Source organism: Mobula hypostoma, chromosome 16 (genome assembly GCF_963921235.1).
Source record: "Mobula hypostoma chromosome 16, sMobHyp1.1, whole genome shotgun sequence".
Taxonomy (NCBI): domain Eukaryota; kingdom Metazoa; phylum Chordata; class Chondrichthyes; order Myliobatiformes; family Myliobatidae; genus Mobula; species Mobula hypostoma.
This window is the reverse complement of record NC_086112.1, coordinates 13,697,921-13,711,069: the sequence shown is the minus strand read 5'-3', so window position 1 is coordinate 13,711,069 and position 13,149 is coordinate 13,697,921. Positions and strand designations below refer to the sequence as shown.

General features: G+C 43.0%; 1 protein-coding gene across 2 annotated transcripts in view; it reads left to right on the top strand.

Moving 5' to 3' along the window:
* Positions 1–13,149, top strand: part of LOC134357231 (ras-specific guanine nucleotide-releasing factor 2-like) — a 172,025-nt gene that overhangs the window by 150,458 nt on the left and 8,418 nt on the right. For both annotated transcript variants that reach the window (XM_063068554.1, XM_063068555.1), the window contains 4 exons: positions 4,628–4,825; positions 9,945–10,024; positions 12,209–12,326; positions 13,088–13,149. The exon at positions 13,088–13,149 is cut by the window's right edge and continues 7 nt beyond it. In XM_063068554.1, coding sequence (XP_062924624.1) covers positions 4,628–4,825; positions 9,945–10,024; positions 12,209–12,326; positions 13,088–13,149 — 458 coding nt within the window. The remainder of the gene's footprint in view (positions 1–4,627; positions 4,826–9,944; positions 10,025–12,208; positions 12,327–13,087) is intronic.

Sequence of the window (13,149 nt, the reverse complement as noted above, 5' to 3'; positions counted from 1 at the left end):
GTCTGTAGGTTGATTTGAGTTGAGTCCTTCCCCGATTCCTTTCCTTCACACTGATTATTGCAGCTTACAATGCCCAACACTTTTTCAAACTCTTTCCCTTCCAGAGTAACAGACACAAAATGCTGGAGGGAAAACATAGATCATAGAACATAGTACAGTGCAGGAATAGGCCGTTCGGCGTGCCAGACTAAATAAATTAATAATCAAATGGTTATCTAAACTAATTTTGTGCCTCCACAATGTCGATATCCCTTCTATTTTTCTTACATTTATGTGCCTATCTAAATATCTCAAACTCAGGAACCCAGACTCAAATTTAATACACCAGCGTATGTTGCAAGATTTGTTGCAATACATAAAAATAGAGAAAAAAGCTGAATTACAGAAATATGCTTACTGTGTGTGTGTGTGTGTGTGTGTGTGTGTGTGTGTGTGTGTGTGTGTATATATATAAAAATTAAATAAGTAGGGCAGAAAATAGAAATTTTAAAAAAGTAGTGAGACAGTGTTCATGGGGTCAATGGCCATTCAGAAATCAGCTGCAGAGGGGAGGAAGCTGTTCCTGAATCATTGAGTGTGTGCCTTCAGGCTCATGTGTCTCCTACCTGACGGTAACAATGAGAATAAGGCATGACCTGAGTAATGGGAGTCCTTAATGATGGACGCTGCCTTTTTGAGGCATCACTCCTTCAAGATGTCCTGGATAATACGGAGGCCTGTGCTCATGGTGGACAGCAGGCCAGGCAGCATTTTTGGAGAGGAATCCCTCACTGATTTTTCCCATCCTCAACTTCTTATTTCCACAGCCCATTGCTTACTATAGTGGTGGTATACTTGACTGTTGATCTTGGGTCTGATAATGAAACAGACGGGCTGCTATAAATAACCAGTAGTTATTCACGAACACAAATGATTCTGGAGATGCTGGAGATCCAGGGAATGGATTTCCAAAATTGGTGGAGGACCTCAGCAGGTCAGGGAGTATGCATGTAGACCATAAGACCAAAAGATATAAGACTTGGCCTCCACAGCTGCCTGTGGCAAAGAATTCTACAGATTTACCACCCTCTGGCTAAAGAAATTCCTCCTCATCTCCATCCTAAAAGGACATTCCTCTTATTCTGAGGCTGTGTCCCCTGGTCTTGGACTATCCCACCACAGGAAGCATCCACTCTATCAAGGCCTTTCACCATTCAATAGGTTTCAATGAGGTCCCCCCCTCATTCTTCTGAATTCTAGTGAATACAGGCCCAGAGCCATCAAACTTTCTTCATATGACAAGCCATTCAATCCTGGATTCATTTTTGTGAATATCTTTTGACCCTCTCCAGTTTCAGCACATCCTTTTTAAGATAAGGGACCCAAGACTGCTCATAATACTCCAAGTGAGGCCTCACCAGTGTTTTATAAAGTCTCAGCATTACATCCTTGCTTTTATATTCTAGTCCTCTTGAAATGGATGCTAACATTGCATTTGCCTTTCTCGCCACAAACTCAACTTGCAAATTAACATTTAGGCAATCCTGCATAAGAACTCCCAAGTCTCTTTGCACTTTAGTTTTTTGTATTTTCCTCTCCATTTAGGGAATAGTCAACCCTTTCATTTCTTCTACCAAAATGCATGACCATACACTTCCCGACATCTGCCAGTTCTTTGCCTATTCTCCTGATCTGTTTAAGTCCTTCTGTAGCTTCTCTACTTCCGCAACACTACCTGCCCCCCACCTATCTTCATATCATCTGCAAACTTTGCAACAAAGCCATCAATTCCATCATCTATATCATTGACATATAATGTAAAAAGAATCGGTCCCAATATGAACCCCTGTGGAACATCACTAAAACCGGCAACCAGCCAAAAAAGGCTCCCTTTATTCCCACTCTTTGTCTCCTGCCAATCAGCCCCCGCTTCATCTGTGCTAGAGTCTTTCCTGTAATACCATGGGCTCATAGCTTGTTAAGCAACCTCATGTGTGGCACCTTGTCAAAGGCCTTCTGAAAATTCAAATACACAACATCAACCAATTCTCCTTTGTCTATTCTGCTTGTTATTTCTTCCAAGAATTCCAACAGATTTGTCAGGCAAGATTTTCCCTTGAGGAAACCATGCTGACTACAGCCTATTTTATCATGTACCTCCAAGTACCCTAAGACCTCGTCCTTAATAATCGACTCCAACATCTTCCCAACCACTGAGGTCAGACTAACTGGCCTATAGTTTCCTTTTTTCTGCCTCTCTCCCTTCTTGAAGAGTGGAGTGATATTTACAATTTTCTAGTCTTCTGGAACCATTCCAGAATCTAGTGATTCTTGAAAAATCATTACTAATGCCTCCACAATTTCTTCAACCACCTCTTTCAGAACTCTGGGGTGGATATCATCTGGTCCAAGAGACTTATCCACCTTCAGACCTTTCAGTTTCCAAGAACCTTCTCTCTAGTTATGGTAACTTCACATTCTACATGTCTTCTGACACCTGAAATTTCCACCATACTGCTAGTGTCTTCCACAATGAAGACTGATGCAAAATACTTATTCGGTTCACTTGCTATTTTGTTGTCCCCCATTACTACCTTACTAGCACTTTTTCCAGTGGTCTGATATCCACTCTCATCTCTCTTTTACTCTTATGGATCTGAAGAAACTTTTGGTATCTTTTTTAATGCTATTGGCTAGCTTACTTTCACATTCCACCTTAAATTTCTTAGTGACTTTTTTTGGTTACCTTCTGTTGGTTTTTGAAAGCTTCCCAATCCTCTAACTTCCCATTAATATTTGCTCTATTTTATGCCCTCTTTGGCTTTTATGTTGGCTTTGACTCCCCTTGTTAGCCACAGATGTGTCATTTTTTTCTTTAGAACACTTCTCCCTCTTTGAGATGTATATGTTGTGTATCTTCCGAATTGCTTCCAGAAATTCCGTTGAAGCCTGCATTCAACCCTGCCAGTGTTCTTTTCTGGCCAACTCCTCTCTCATGTCTCTGTAATTTCCTTTTCTCCACTGTAATACTGATACACCTGACTTTAGCTTCCCCTTCTCAAATTTCAGGGTGAATTCAATTATATTATGATCACTTTCTCCTTAGGTTTCTTTTACCTTAAGCTCTCTAATCAATTCTGGTTCATTGCACAACACTCAATCCAGAATAGCTGATCAACCACAAGCAGCTCTAAAAAGCATCTCGTAGACACTCTAGAAATTCCCCCTCCTTAATCCAACCTGATTTTCCCAATCTACCTGCATATTGAAGTCCCCCATGACTATTGTAACACTGCCCCTTTGGCACGCATTGTAATTTGTAGACCACATCCTTATTAGTGTTTGGGGGTCTGTATACAATTCCCATCAGGGTCTTTTTTCCCTTACAGTTCCTTAGCTCTATCCAGAATGATTCAACACCTTCCGACCCTATGTAGAGGAAAAAGGAACAGAGAGTTTGGGCTGAGATCCTTTTATAACCGTGAACAAAGCCACCAGAGAGACACTACAGCTAGTGGATATAAAATTGTTTTAATCAGCATTCAAGTGTACAGGCAATCACATTTGAGACACTCTTGGAGGAAGAGGCCTACCTGACCCAATATTACATGTAATTTGTAAATCTCTCTTCTCTTACTGCTGGCATTTAGGATAGAAATGAAGGTCCTCCATCTCTGTCAGTGTACAGGGCTTCCTTCATCGTGTCAGTAACTTCCTTGCAGTTTTCATTACTGTCAGTCATGCAAGTCCTGTCCAGAGACTAAGGAATACCATCGCACTGAGATGCAGAAGGGTTCTTTGTTGCTGTTTCCGTAACAATCTTGTTTGACCAGTCTGGGTTATTAGCCCTGAGCTGAACCACCGAACCTGGAGGACCAGTGGACCACTCTTAGTCTGGCCTCTACCCTTTGACCTGTTTGGCATGAGTGACCCTACCAAGAGTCAAAGCACAAAGCCCTGACTCCAGCCAACATCGCTCTCCAGGTCACTGAGGCAGGGAAGCCTCCAAACCACGACAAGGTTGTGGTCCTCTTGAAGGACATTTTTATATGCTGAAGATCAAAGGTAACAGCAGGATAATTCTATAATAACAATGTATCTTCAATGCTCCCTTTGAATTATATATAGTTTTCTAACACCTCTGTCCTCACACCTACACTCCAGACACCCAAAATAAGTGTTATTCTCACTGACTCTGGGCCGCATTCATGCATATGCAGGTGTGTGTGATCAAATAGAGTGTTTCTTTGTTTGGAATCAAGCCCCAAGATGCACCTTCAGGAAGGTTATTGTTCAGAGCTGTATATTAAATTCAATCTACAATCCATGTTCAGGTCTGACGACTAACTGCTGTTAAAATCAATTTTTGCTATATTCCATAAGTCCAGAGTATGTTCTTCATCGGGACTTTGTAGTTGTTCATTGATTCACCAATCTCCTACATTATTCAGAGGCGGCAGCAAACAAAATGCAAAGAGCAACAACACTGACATTAAATGCAAGGGAATTACTTAAAGACTGTAATCATATGTTGGATGTTATCCAGGGCAAATTGCTGGATCAATACCCATCATTTAGTTACAGGCATTGTAGTTATTTCCTGCTCCCAGTGGTTCCCATTTCACTGTCTCTGGCACTTCCCTTACAGATGAGTAACCTCGTTGCTTCTCAAATCATGATGCACGCTGATGTAAGTTCACGCACGGTTTCAATTGAGAAATGGATAGCAGTGGGGGATGTTTGTCGATGTATGCACAACTACAACGGTGTCCTAGAGATCACGTCGGCCCTGAACCGAAGCGCAATCTACCGACTGAAGAAAACCTGGGCAAAAGTCTCTAAACAGGTAACAAGTATCTATCACACAGGTGTAGTCCATAGCAACACACACACAGGTGTAGTCCTTAGCAACATCACACAGGTGTAGTCCATATCAACATCACACAGGCGTAGTCCACAGCAACATCACACAGGTGTAGTCCATAGTAACACGCACATAGGTGTAGTCCATAGCAACATCACACAGGTGTAGTCCATAGTAACATCACACAGGCGTAGTCCACAGCAACATCACACAGGTGTAGTCCATAGTAACATCACACAGGTGTAGTCTATAGCAACATCACACAGGTGTAGTCCATAGCAACACACACCACAGGTGTAGTCCATAGCAACACACACATACAGATGTAGTTCTTAGCAACATCACACAGGTGTAGTCCATAGTAACATCACACAGGTTTAGTCCATAGCAACACACATACAGGTGTAGTCCATAGCAACACGTACTCAGGTGTAGTCCATAGCAACATCACACAGGTGTAGTCCATAGTAACACACACACACAGTGCTGAGGGAACTCAACAAGTCAGGCAGGATCTATGGAAGGGAATAAAGCCTTCATCAGGACTGGAAAGGAAGGGGGCAGAAGCCAGAGTAAGAAGGTGGGGGAAGGGGAAGGAGTACAGGCTGGCAAGCGATAGGTGAGGCCAGGTGAGGGGGAAGTTAGGTGGTTGAGGTGGAATGAAGTGAGAAGCTGGGAAGTGATAGGTGGAAGAGGTAAAGGGCGAAGAAGAAGGAATCTGATTGGAGAAGACTGTGGACCATGGAAGAAAGGGAAGGAAGAAGGGTACCAGAGGTCGGTGATTGGAGGAGAAGAGAACTGGTGAGGCGGAAACCAGAATGATGAAGTGAAAAAGAGAAAAGGGCGGTGGGGGGGCGGGGGGGGTAATTACTGAGAAGTTAGAGAGATCGATGTTCATGCTAATGGGTTGGAGGCTACCCAAATGGAATATGAGGTGTTGCTCCTCCAACCTGAGTTTGGCCTCCTCATGAAAGTAGAGGACCAATATGTCACAACGGGAAGTTGAATTGAAATAGGTAGGGACCAAGAGATCCTGCCTTTTGACCATGGAGCCAAAGACACCTCTCATGACCAAATGTACTTTGTATCAAAATATTTTGCCATTTCTTCATTTGACAGCAAATGTAGAAAAATTGCTTTTTAATAATTAAATTTCATAAGAAACTCATATGGGCCTCCACTGGTTGGGGTCAACCATGGATATTGTGTTCTGGGTGTCTACGTCATACACAACCCAGGGCAGTACAGTATGGAGAGCCAGCTTTTGCCCATACAGCAGGCTCCCTCCCTCCACACAACTTATGAATCCCAAGGAACGGCAGAGACCGTTACAGTGTGGCACCAGCTCCGTCACAGGCGTTGCCCGTCGGCTTTGAACAGAATGTCGGACTGCCTTAGGGACTCCAGTTCCGGATTTGTCCTCGGGGTTTACTCCCAAAGCCTCCCCCATGAGTGGGTATGGCCGCAAGGCAGCAGAGGTTTGAGATCTGAGTTTTCCTTCTCCTAGATGAGCTGCCAACCTCGGCTGATCAGCCCCATCTGCCTGAAACATCTGCTTTTAAGATGCCAATAACCACCCCCACTCCGCCCCTTCTTCTGTCAGTAGAAATGGTTCCGATGGGCTTAGTAGCTAACCCACACGTGAAAGCCAGGAGCTGGACTTGTTTGTCAGTGACTATTTGAGATGCCTGCCATTGGGAGAATTTAAGTGGGAGTTTATCCCTACAGCCCCCCCCCCACCAACTATAACAACCTTAAGGAACCACATGAAAATAATATAGTAATAATCCCTCTGTCAACCTTCACCTCAGATTTCCCTTAACCTATCAGAAAACTCACCATAAGCAATTGACTAATGGCCATGACTTGCAAGAACAGAACATTCACTGAGTCTGTTTGATGTGATATTTATCCCGTGATTAGACTCAGATAGGATTCATACTGAGAACATCACTCATAGCTCAGGGTCGATTTTACACCTCACGTTGCTGGCAAAGGAACCTGATCTGGTAGGGATTTGGAATGGCTCCCTGAGGGATTTTTTCTTCAAGGGTCTGCTGATTTCTATTTGAATATCACGGCGCTCTGCTGGCAGAGAACATGAATGCAAGCTATCCTGCAGATCAGAATCACAATCAGGTTTAATATCACTGGCATATGTCTTGAAATTTGTTGTCCTTGTGCCAGCAGTACACAGCAATACATAACAATAGCAAAAATGTGAATTACAGTAAGTGTACATATGTTAAATAGTTAAATTAAATAAATAGTGCAAAAATAGAAATAGAAAAATAGTGAGATAGTGTTCATGGGTTCAATGTCCATTCAGAAATCGGATGGCAGAGGGGAAGAAGCTGTTCCTGAATTGTTGAGTGTGTGTCTTCAGGCTCATGTACCTCCTTCCTGTTGATAGCAATGAGAACAAGGCGTTCAGGAAATCCAGAGCAACCAAATCAGCATCTTATGAGCCGAGACATTTCATCAGGAGTGATGAAGGATCTCGGCCTGAAATGTCAACTGCTCCTTCCCTCCATAGATACTGCCTGACCTGCTGGGTTAGATCATGAGATATAGGAGCAGAAGTAGGCCATTCGGCCCATCGAGTCTGCTCCGCCATTCAATCATGGGCTGATCCAATTCTTCCAGTCATCTCCGCTCCCCTGCCTTCTCCCCATACCCTTTGATGCCCTGGCTAATCAAGAATCTATCTACCTCTGCCTGAAATACACCCAATGACTTGGCCTCCACAGATGCTCATGGCATCAAATTCCACAGATTTACCACCCTCTGACTAAAGTAACTTCTCCACATCTCAGTTCTAAAAGGACGTCCTTCAATCCCGAAGTCGTGCCTTCTTGTCCTAGAATCCCCTACCATGGGAAGTAACTTTGCCATATCTAATCTGTTCAGGCCTTTTAACATTCTGAATGATTCTATGAGACCCCCCCCCATTCTTCTGTGCTCCAGGGAATACAGCCCAAGAGCTGCCAGACATTCCTCATACGGTAACCCTTTCATTCCTGGACTCATTCTCGTGAATCTTTTCTGAAACCACTCTAATGTCAGTATATCCTTTCTAAAATAAGGAGCCCAAAACTGCACACAATACTCTGTGTTGTCTCATGAGTGCCTTATAGAGCCTCAACATCACATCCCTGCTCTTATATTCTATACCTCTAGAAATGAATGCCAACATTGCATTTGCCTTCTTCACCACTGACCCCACCTGGAGGTTAACCATTAGGGTATCTTGTGTTAGTTCCTTTAGTTCCTACAACATTTTGTGCGTGTTGCTCTAGGTTTCCAGCATCTGCAGAATCTCTTGTGTTTATACTTTGAACTGTTTATGGGATCCTGGTACTTTCTTAAATAACTTAGGCAAAAATGTAAGGAAATTTTGAAAAATATCCTGACTTAAGGCTACAGAAATGCTAACTGCATTACTGAGCAAACCAGAGAAAATGTATTGAGAATTTATCCCTAGCCTTGCTGGCTTGTAAACCAAGTTAACAGTTACAATAGTATGTTGGCCTTGGGCTAACATACTCGAGCCCAGCACTGGGTCATAGGCCGCCAACAGCAGTTTGCCAGAGTCTTCTGTCCTGGGCCCCTGCTTTACAAATTGTCCCTAGGTGTAGCCCAACTTCTGGTGTATGATTACCATCTAGGTAGTCTGCAGCCCCTTGGTATGAACATAGAATTCTCCAACTTCCGGTAATTCCCTCCCCCTCCCTTCCCCCATCCCTATTTCACTCTGCCCCCTCCCCCAGCTGCCTATCACCTCCCTCATGATTCCGCCTCCTTCTATTACCCATTGTGTTTCCCCTATTCTTTCTTCACCTTTCCTGCCTCCTCTCCCCGACCCCTTTATCTTTCCCCTTACTGGTTTTTCACCTGGAACTGACCAGCCTTCTCCTTCCCACCCTCCCCCCACCTTCTTTATAGGGCCTCTGCCCCTTCCCTCTACAGTCCTGACGAAGGGTTCCGGCCCGAAACGTTGACCGATCTATTCCACGGTTGCTGCCCAACCTGCTGAGTTCCTCCAGCGTGTTGTGAGTGTTGCTCTGGGGTATGATTCCTCTCCCGGGGATGTGTCCTTCGGAGCTTCTGTTGGGTTTTTATGGGATGGGGTTGCTATCCGCCCTCCACCTTTCACAGCTGAGCCTGGGGCTGTCCGTAGCAGAATTGGCTTTGGGCTAAGGGAAATGAGAATTCTATGAGATTTTTCCCTTACTGACAGCTGCCCACTGATTCTTAAGAATATAAGGAGATACAGTAAGAGCCAGGGGTTAGATGGGCCATCTATGGCTTTGACCCTGCTCTGCTGATCAATAAGGTCCACGGCTGATCTGGACGTGGAATCAGCTCCACCTACCCGCCTTTTCCCCATAACTCTGCTGTGCAAAAATCCATCTAACTGTGTCTTAAATATATTTAATGAGTTAGCCGCCACTGCTTCCCTGGACAGAAAAAAAAAATCCACAGATTCACCATTCTCTGGGAAAAGCGGTTTCTCCTCATCTCCATCCTAACTCTATTCCCCCGAATCTTGAGGCAATGTCCTCTAGTTCTAGTCTCATCTACCTGTAGAAACAATATTCCTGCCTTGATTTTATCTCTCTCTTTCATAATTTTATATGTTTCTATAAGTTCCCCTCACATTCTTCTGAATTCTATTGAGTCTAGTCCCAGGTGACTTAATCTCTCCTCCTAGGCTAACTCCCTCATCTCTGGAATCAACCTGGTGAACCTCCTCTGCAGTGCCTCCAAAGCCAATATATCCCTCCTCAAGTAAGGAGACCAGAACTGCACACAGTACTCCAGGTGTAGCCTCACCAGTACCCTGTGTAGCTGTAGTACAACCTCCCTGATCTTAACTTCAATCCCTCTAGCATCAAAGGGCAACATGTCATTTACCTTCCTGATAACCTGTTGCACCCATATCTTTCCCATCCACAGTAGACATTAACCACAGTAAGTCAGAGTTGAAAACTATGTGCTATGTTTCCTGTCGCTCAGAAACTGGACCATGTGATTTTGCTTTATTCGTTGATAACTTTGTAAATTGTGAGCTTGTAATTGTTGTGTTCACTTGTTTTAGACCAAAGCACAAATGGAGAAGCTTCAGAAAACTGTCTCGTCAGAAGGAAGATTTAAAAACCTACGGGAAACACTGAAAAAGTTAGTCCTGCTCTAACATGCCTCCACTAGTATAATAAATGGTTTATGTTGAATATTGATATTTCCTTTCTCTATTTCATTGTGGTCAATAACACACCCAGTCCAAGTTTTTGTTAACTAAACATAATGTAATTAACACAAGGGATTATCCCACACTAGTCCCAACAATGTTATGGTATAAAGTGCTATATTTTCATTCTTGTCAATAGTAAATTGGTTCTGAGAACCATTTTGAAGTTTTCCAACATGGTAATATGATTCCATATGAAATTCCTATTGATAAATGTCTATATTGCAGTATCATTCCATGCAAATGGTAGAGGGGGTTTCTACAGGGCCATAATGGAAGTAATGAACTTTGTGACATGGAAGATCATGACCCCATGATGCCCTAGTCCTGTAATCCAGCTCTTGGTCTTATCCTTGCACTTTGTCACACTTCAGCCAAGCGTAATCCGATCTTTACAGGCAGCGGCCCCTCTCTTTTGAATGTTACAGTGGAATCTACCTCCATTGCCCACCCCCGGAAGTGCATTCCAGAACCCAGCCAGTCACTGCATTAAAGAAAGTATTCCTCATGCAGCAGCTTTGGTTGTTTTGCGGAGACCTTGCTTCTTGAGGGTCCTGCTGACGGGGACATATCCCCCCCCACCCCCATCTACACCCTTCATGATTTTTAATGCTGCCATCAGATCTCCTCAACCACCTCCTGTTCTCAGGAGAAAAACCTCTAACAACTTCTGTCAAATCACACCACTAAACTCCCTCATTCTCATGATCTTTTTAGTAAATCTCTCCAGCGCCCTTTCCAGAAGCCTTCACATTTTCACTGAGGGGCAGAACATAGAACAGTACAGGCCCTTCAGCCCACAATGTGCTGCCAGCCTTCTAACCTCCCCCAAGAACAATCCCTTCCACATAGCCCTTCATTTTTTTCATCCATGTGTTTCTCTAAGAGTCTCTTAAATGCCCCTAATGTACCTGTCTCTACTACCACCCCAGTGATGCATTCCACAGACCCACCACTCTCTGTGTAAAGAAAACTGTCTTTGATATCCCCCCCTCCCACCAATACCTTGTACCAAAGACCATAAAATGGTACCCTCTCCTCTTAGCCACCCTGGTAAAAGGTGCTGACTGCTCACTCTATCAATGCTTCTATCAACTAATACAGCTAATACTAATACTAATACTAATACTAATCAACTAATACAGCTCTATCAAGTTCATCTCCCTTGTTCAAAGTTCAAAGTACATATGTCACCATATACAATCCTGAGATTCATTTTCTTTCGGGCATTGTCAATCAATTCAATAACTATAATAGAATCAATGAAAGACTGCACTAACAGGGCAGACAACTAGTCTGCAAAAGGCAACAAACTGTGCAAATATAAAAAGAAAGAAAAAAATAATAAATAAGCAATAAATATCAAGAACATGAGATGAAGAGTCCTTGAAAGTGAATCCATAGGTTGTGGGATCAGTTCAGTTTTGGGGTGAGTGAAGGCACCCCCTCTAGTTCAGGAACCCGATGTTTGAGTGGTAATTCCTGTTTCTGCATTAAAATAGACACATTTCAATCCATCCAGCTGACTCCAATTATGCCATATCCACTGCATATCCTTCCTCACAGTCTTTCTACACATTTCATGTACCTTAACACCAATTGCTCAATATTCTGACCTATCACACCAGTTCTCATCCTCATGCTGACCTACCTTAAGCCCTCCCCTCCCCCTCAAGGGGGACTAATATCCTTATGGGCTGGTTTGCTAAGGGAAAGGATATTGGTCCCAGTCAAGTTCAGGTGCAACCATCCCTTTTGTACAAGTTATACCCTCCCCAGAAGAGATCCCAATAATCCAGAGATCAGAAACCCTGTAATCTGCATCAGTTCTTCAGCCATGCATTCATCTGCCAAATCATCCTATTCTTAGCCTCACCGGTGCGTGGCAAAGGCAGCAATACAGATATTACTACCCTGGAGGCTCAGAGTACTCAGGAACACAGTACTCAGCTGTGAATGAACTAGTGTTCAATGAATAGTCATAAGTAGTTTCTTAGCTTTTTAAACATCTGAATATTTATTTAAAGTATTAAATAACTCTCAAACAATCAGCCCAGGTACAGACTATAAATTAATAGTGACCTTCCAATGTTATCTTTTATCATCTCTTGCAGTTGTAATCCACCTTGTGTTCCATACCTTGGCATGTATTTGACTGACCTTGCGTTTATAGAAGAGGGTACACCGAATTTTACTGATGAAGGTCTTGTAAACTTTTCCAAAATGAGAATGGTGAGTTGAGCTGAAAGGTGCAGAAAACAAAACATAGTTCTGTTCCACACTCAGTCACCACGTTATTAGGTATAGAAGGTACCATATGTTTGTGGTCTTCAGCTGCTACAGTCCATCTACTTTAAGGTTTGACGTATTGTACGTTCAGAGATGCTCTTCTGCAGACCACTGTTGTATCACGTGTTTATTTGATTTACTGCCATCTTCCTGTCAGCTTAAGCCAGTCTGACCCTTCTCCTCTGACCTCTCACTTACAAGGCATTTTCACCCACAAAACTGCTGCTCGCTGGGTGTTTTTTTTTCCATTATCCACCTCATTTTCTGTAAACTCTAGAGACTATTGTGCATGAAAATGCCAGGAGATCAGAAGTTTCTGAGATACTCAAACCACCCCATCTGGCACCAACAATCATTTCACAGTCAAAGTCACATAGGTCACAATCCTTCCACCATTCTGATGGTTGGTCTAAACAACAACTGAACCCTCTGACCATGTCTGCATGCTTTAATTGTTGAGTTGCTGCCACATGATTAGCTGATTTGCCTTAACAAGTGAGTGTACATGTGCGCCTAATAAAACAGACATTATTGGTCTTTCTATGATTCATAAGTGTTTTACAACTCTTCAATGTTAATTTTGTAAAAATAGAGAAAGAAAGAAATACTCTCTGTTAAAACCTTATTGCCAAATAGTGGTTTGAAGTCTTATGATGCAATGTATTTCTTCTGTTTTTGCAACTAATGACTTATTTTTCATCTAGATTTCGCACATTATTAGGGAGATACGACAGTTCCAACAAACCCCATATAGAATAGATCACCA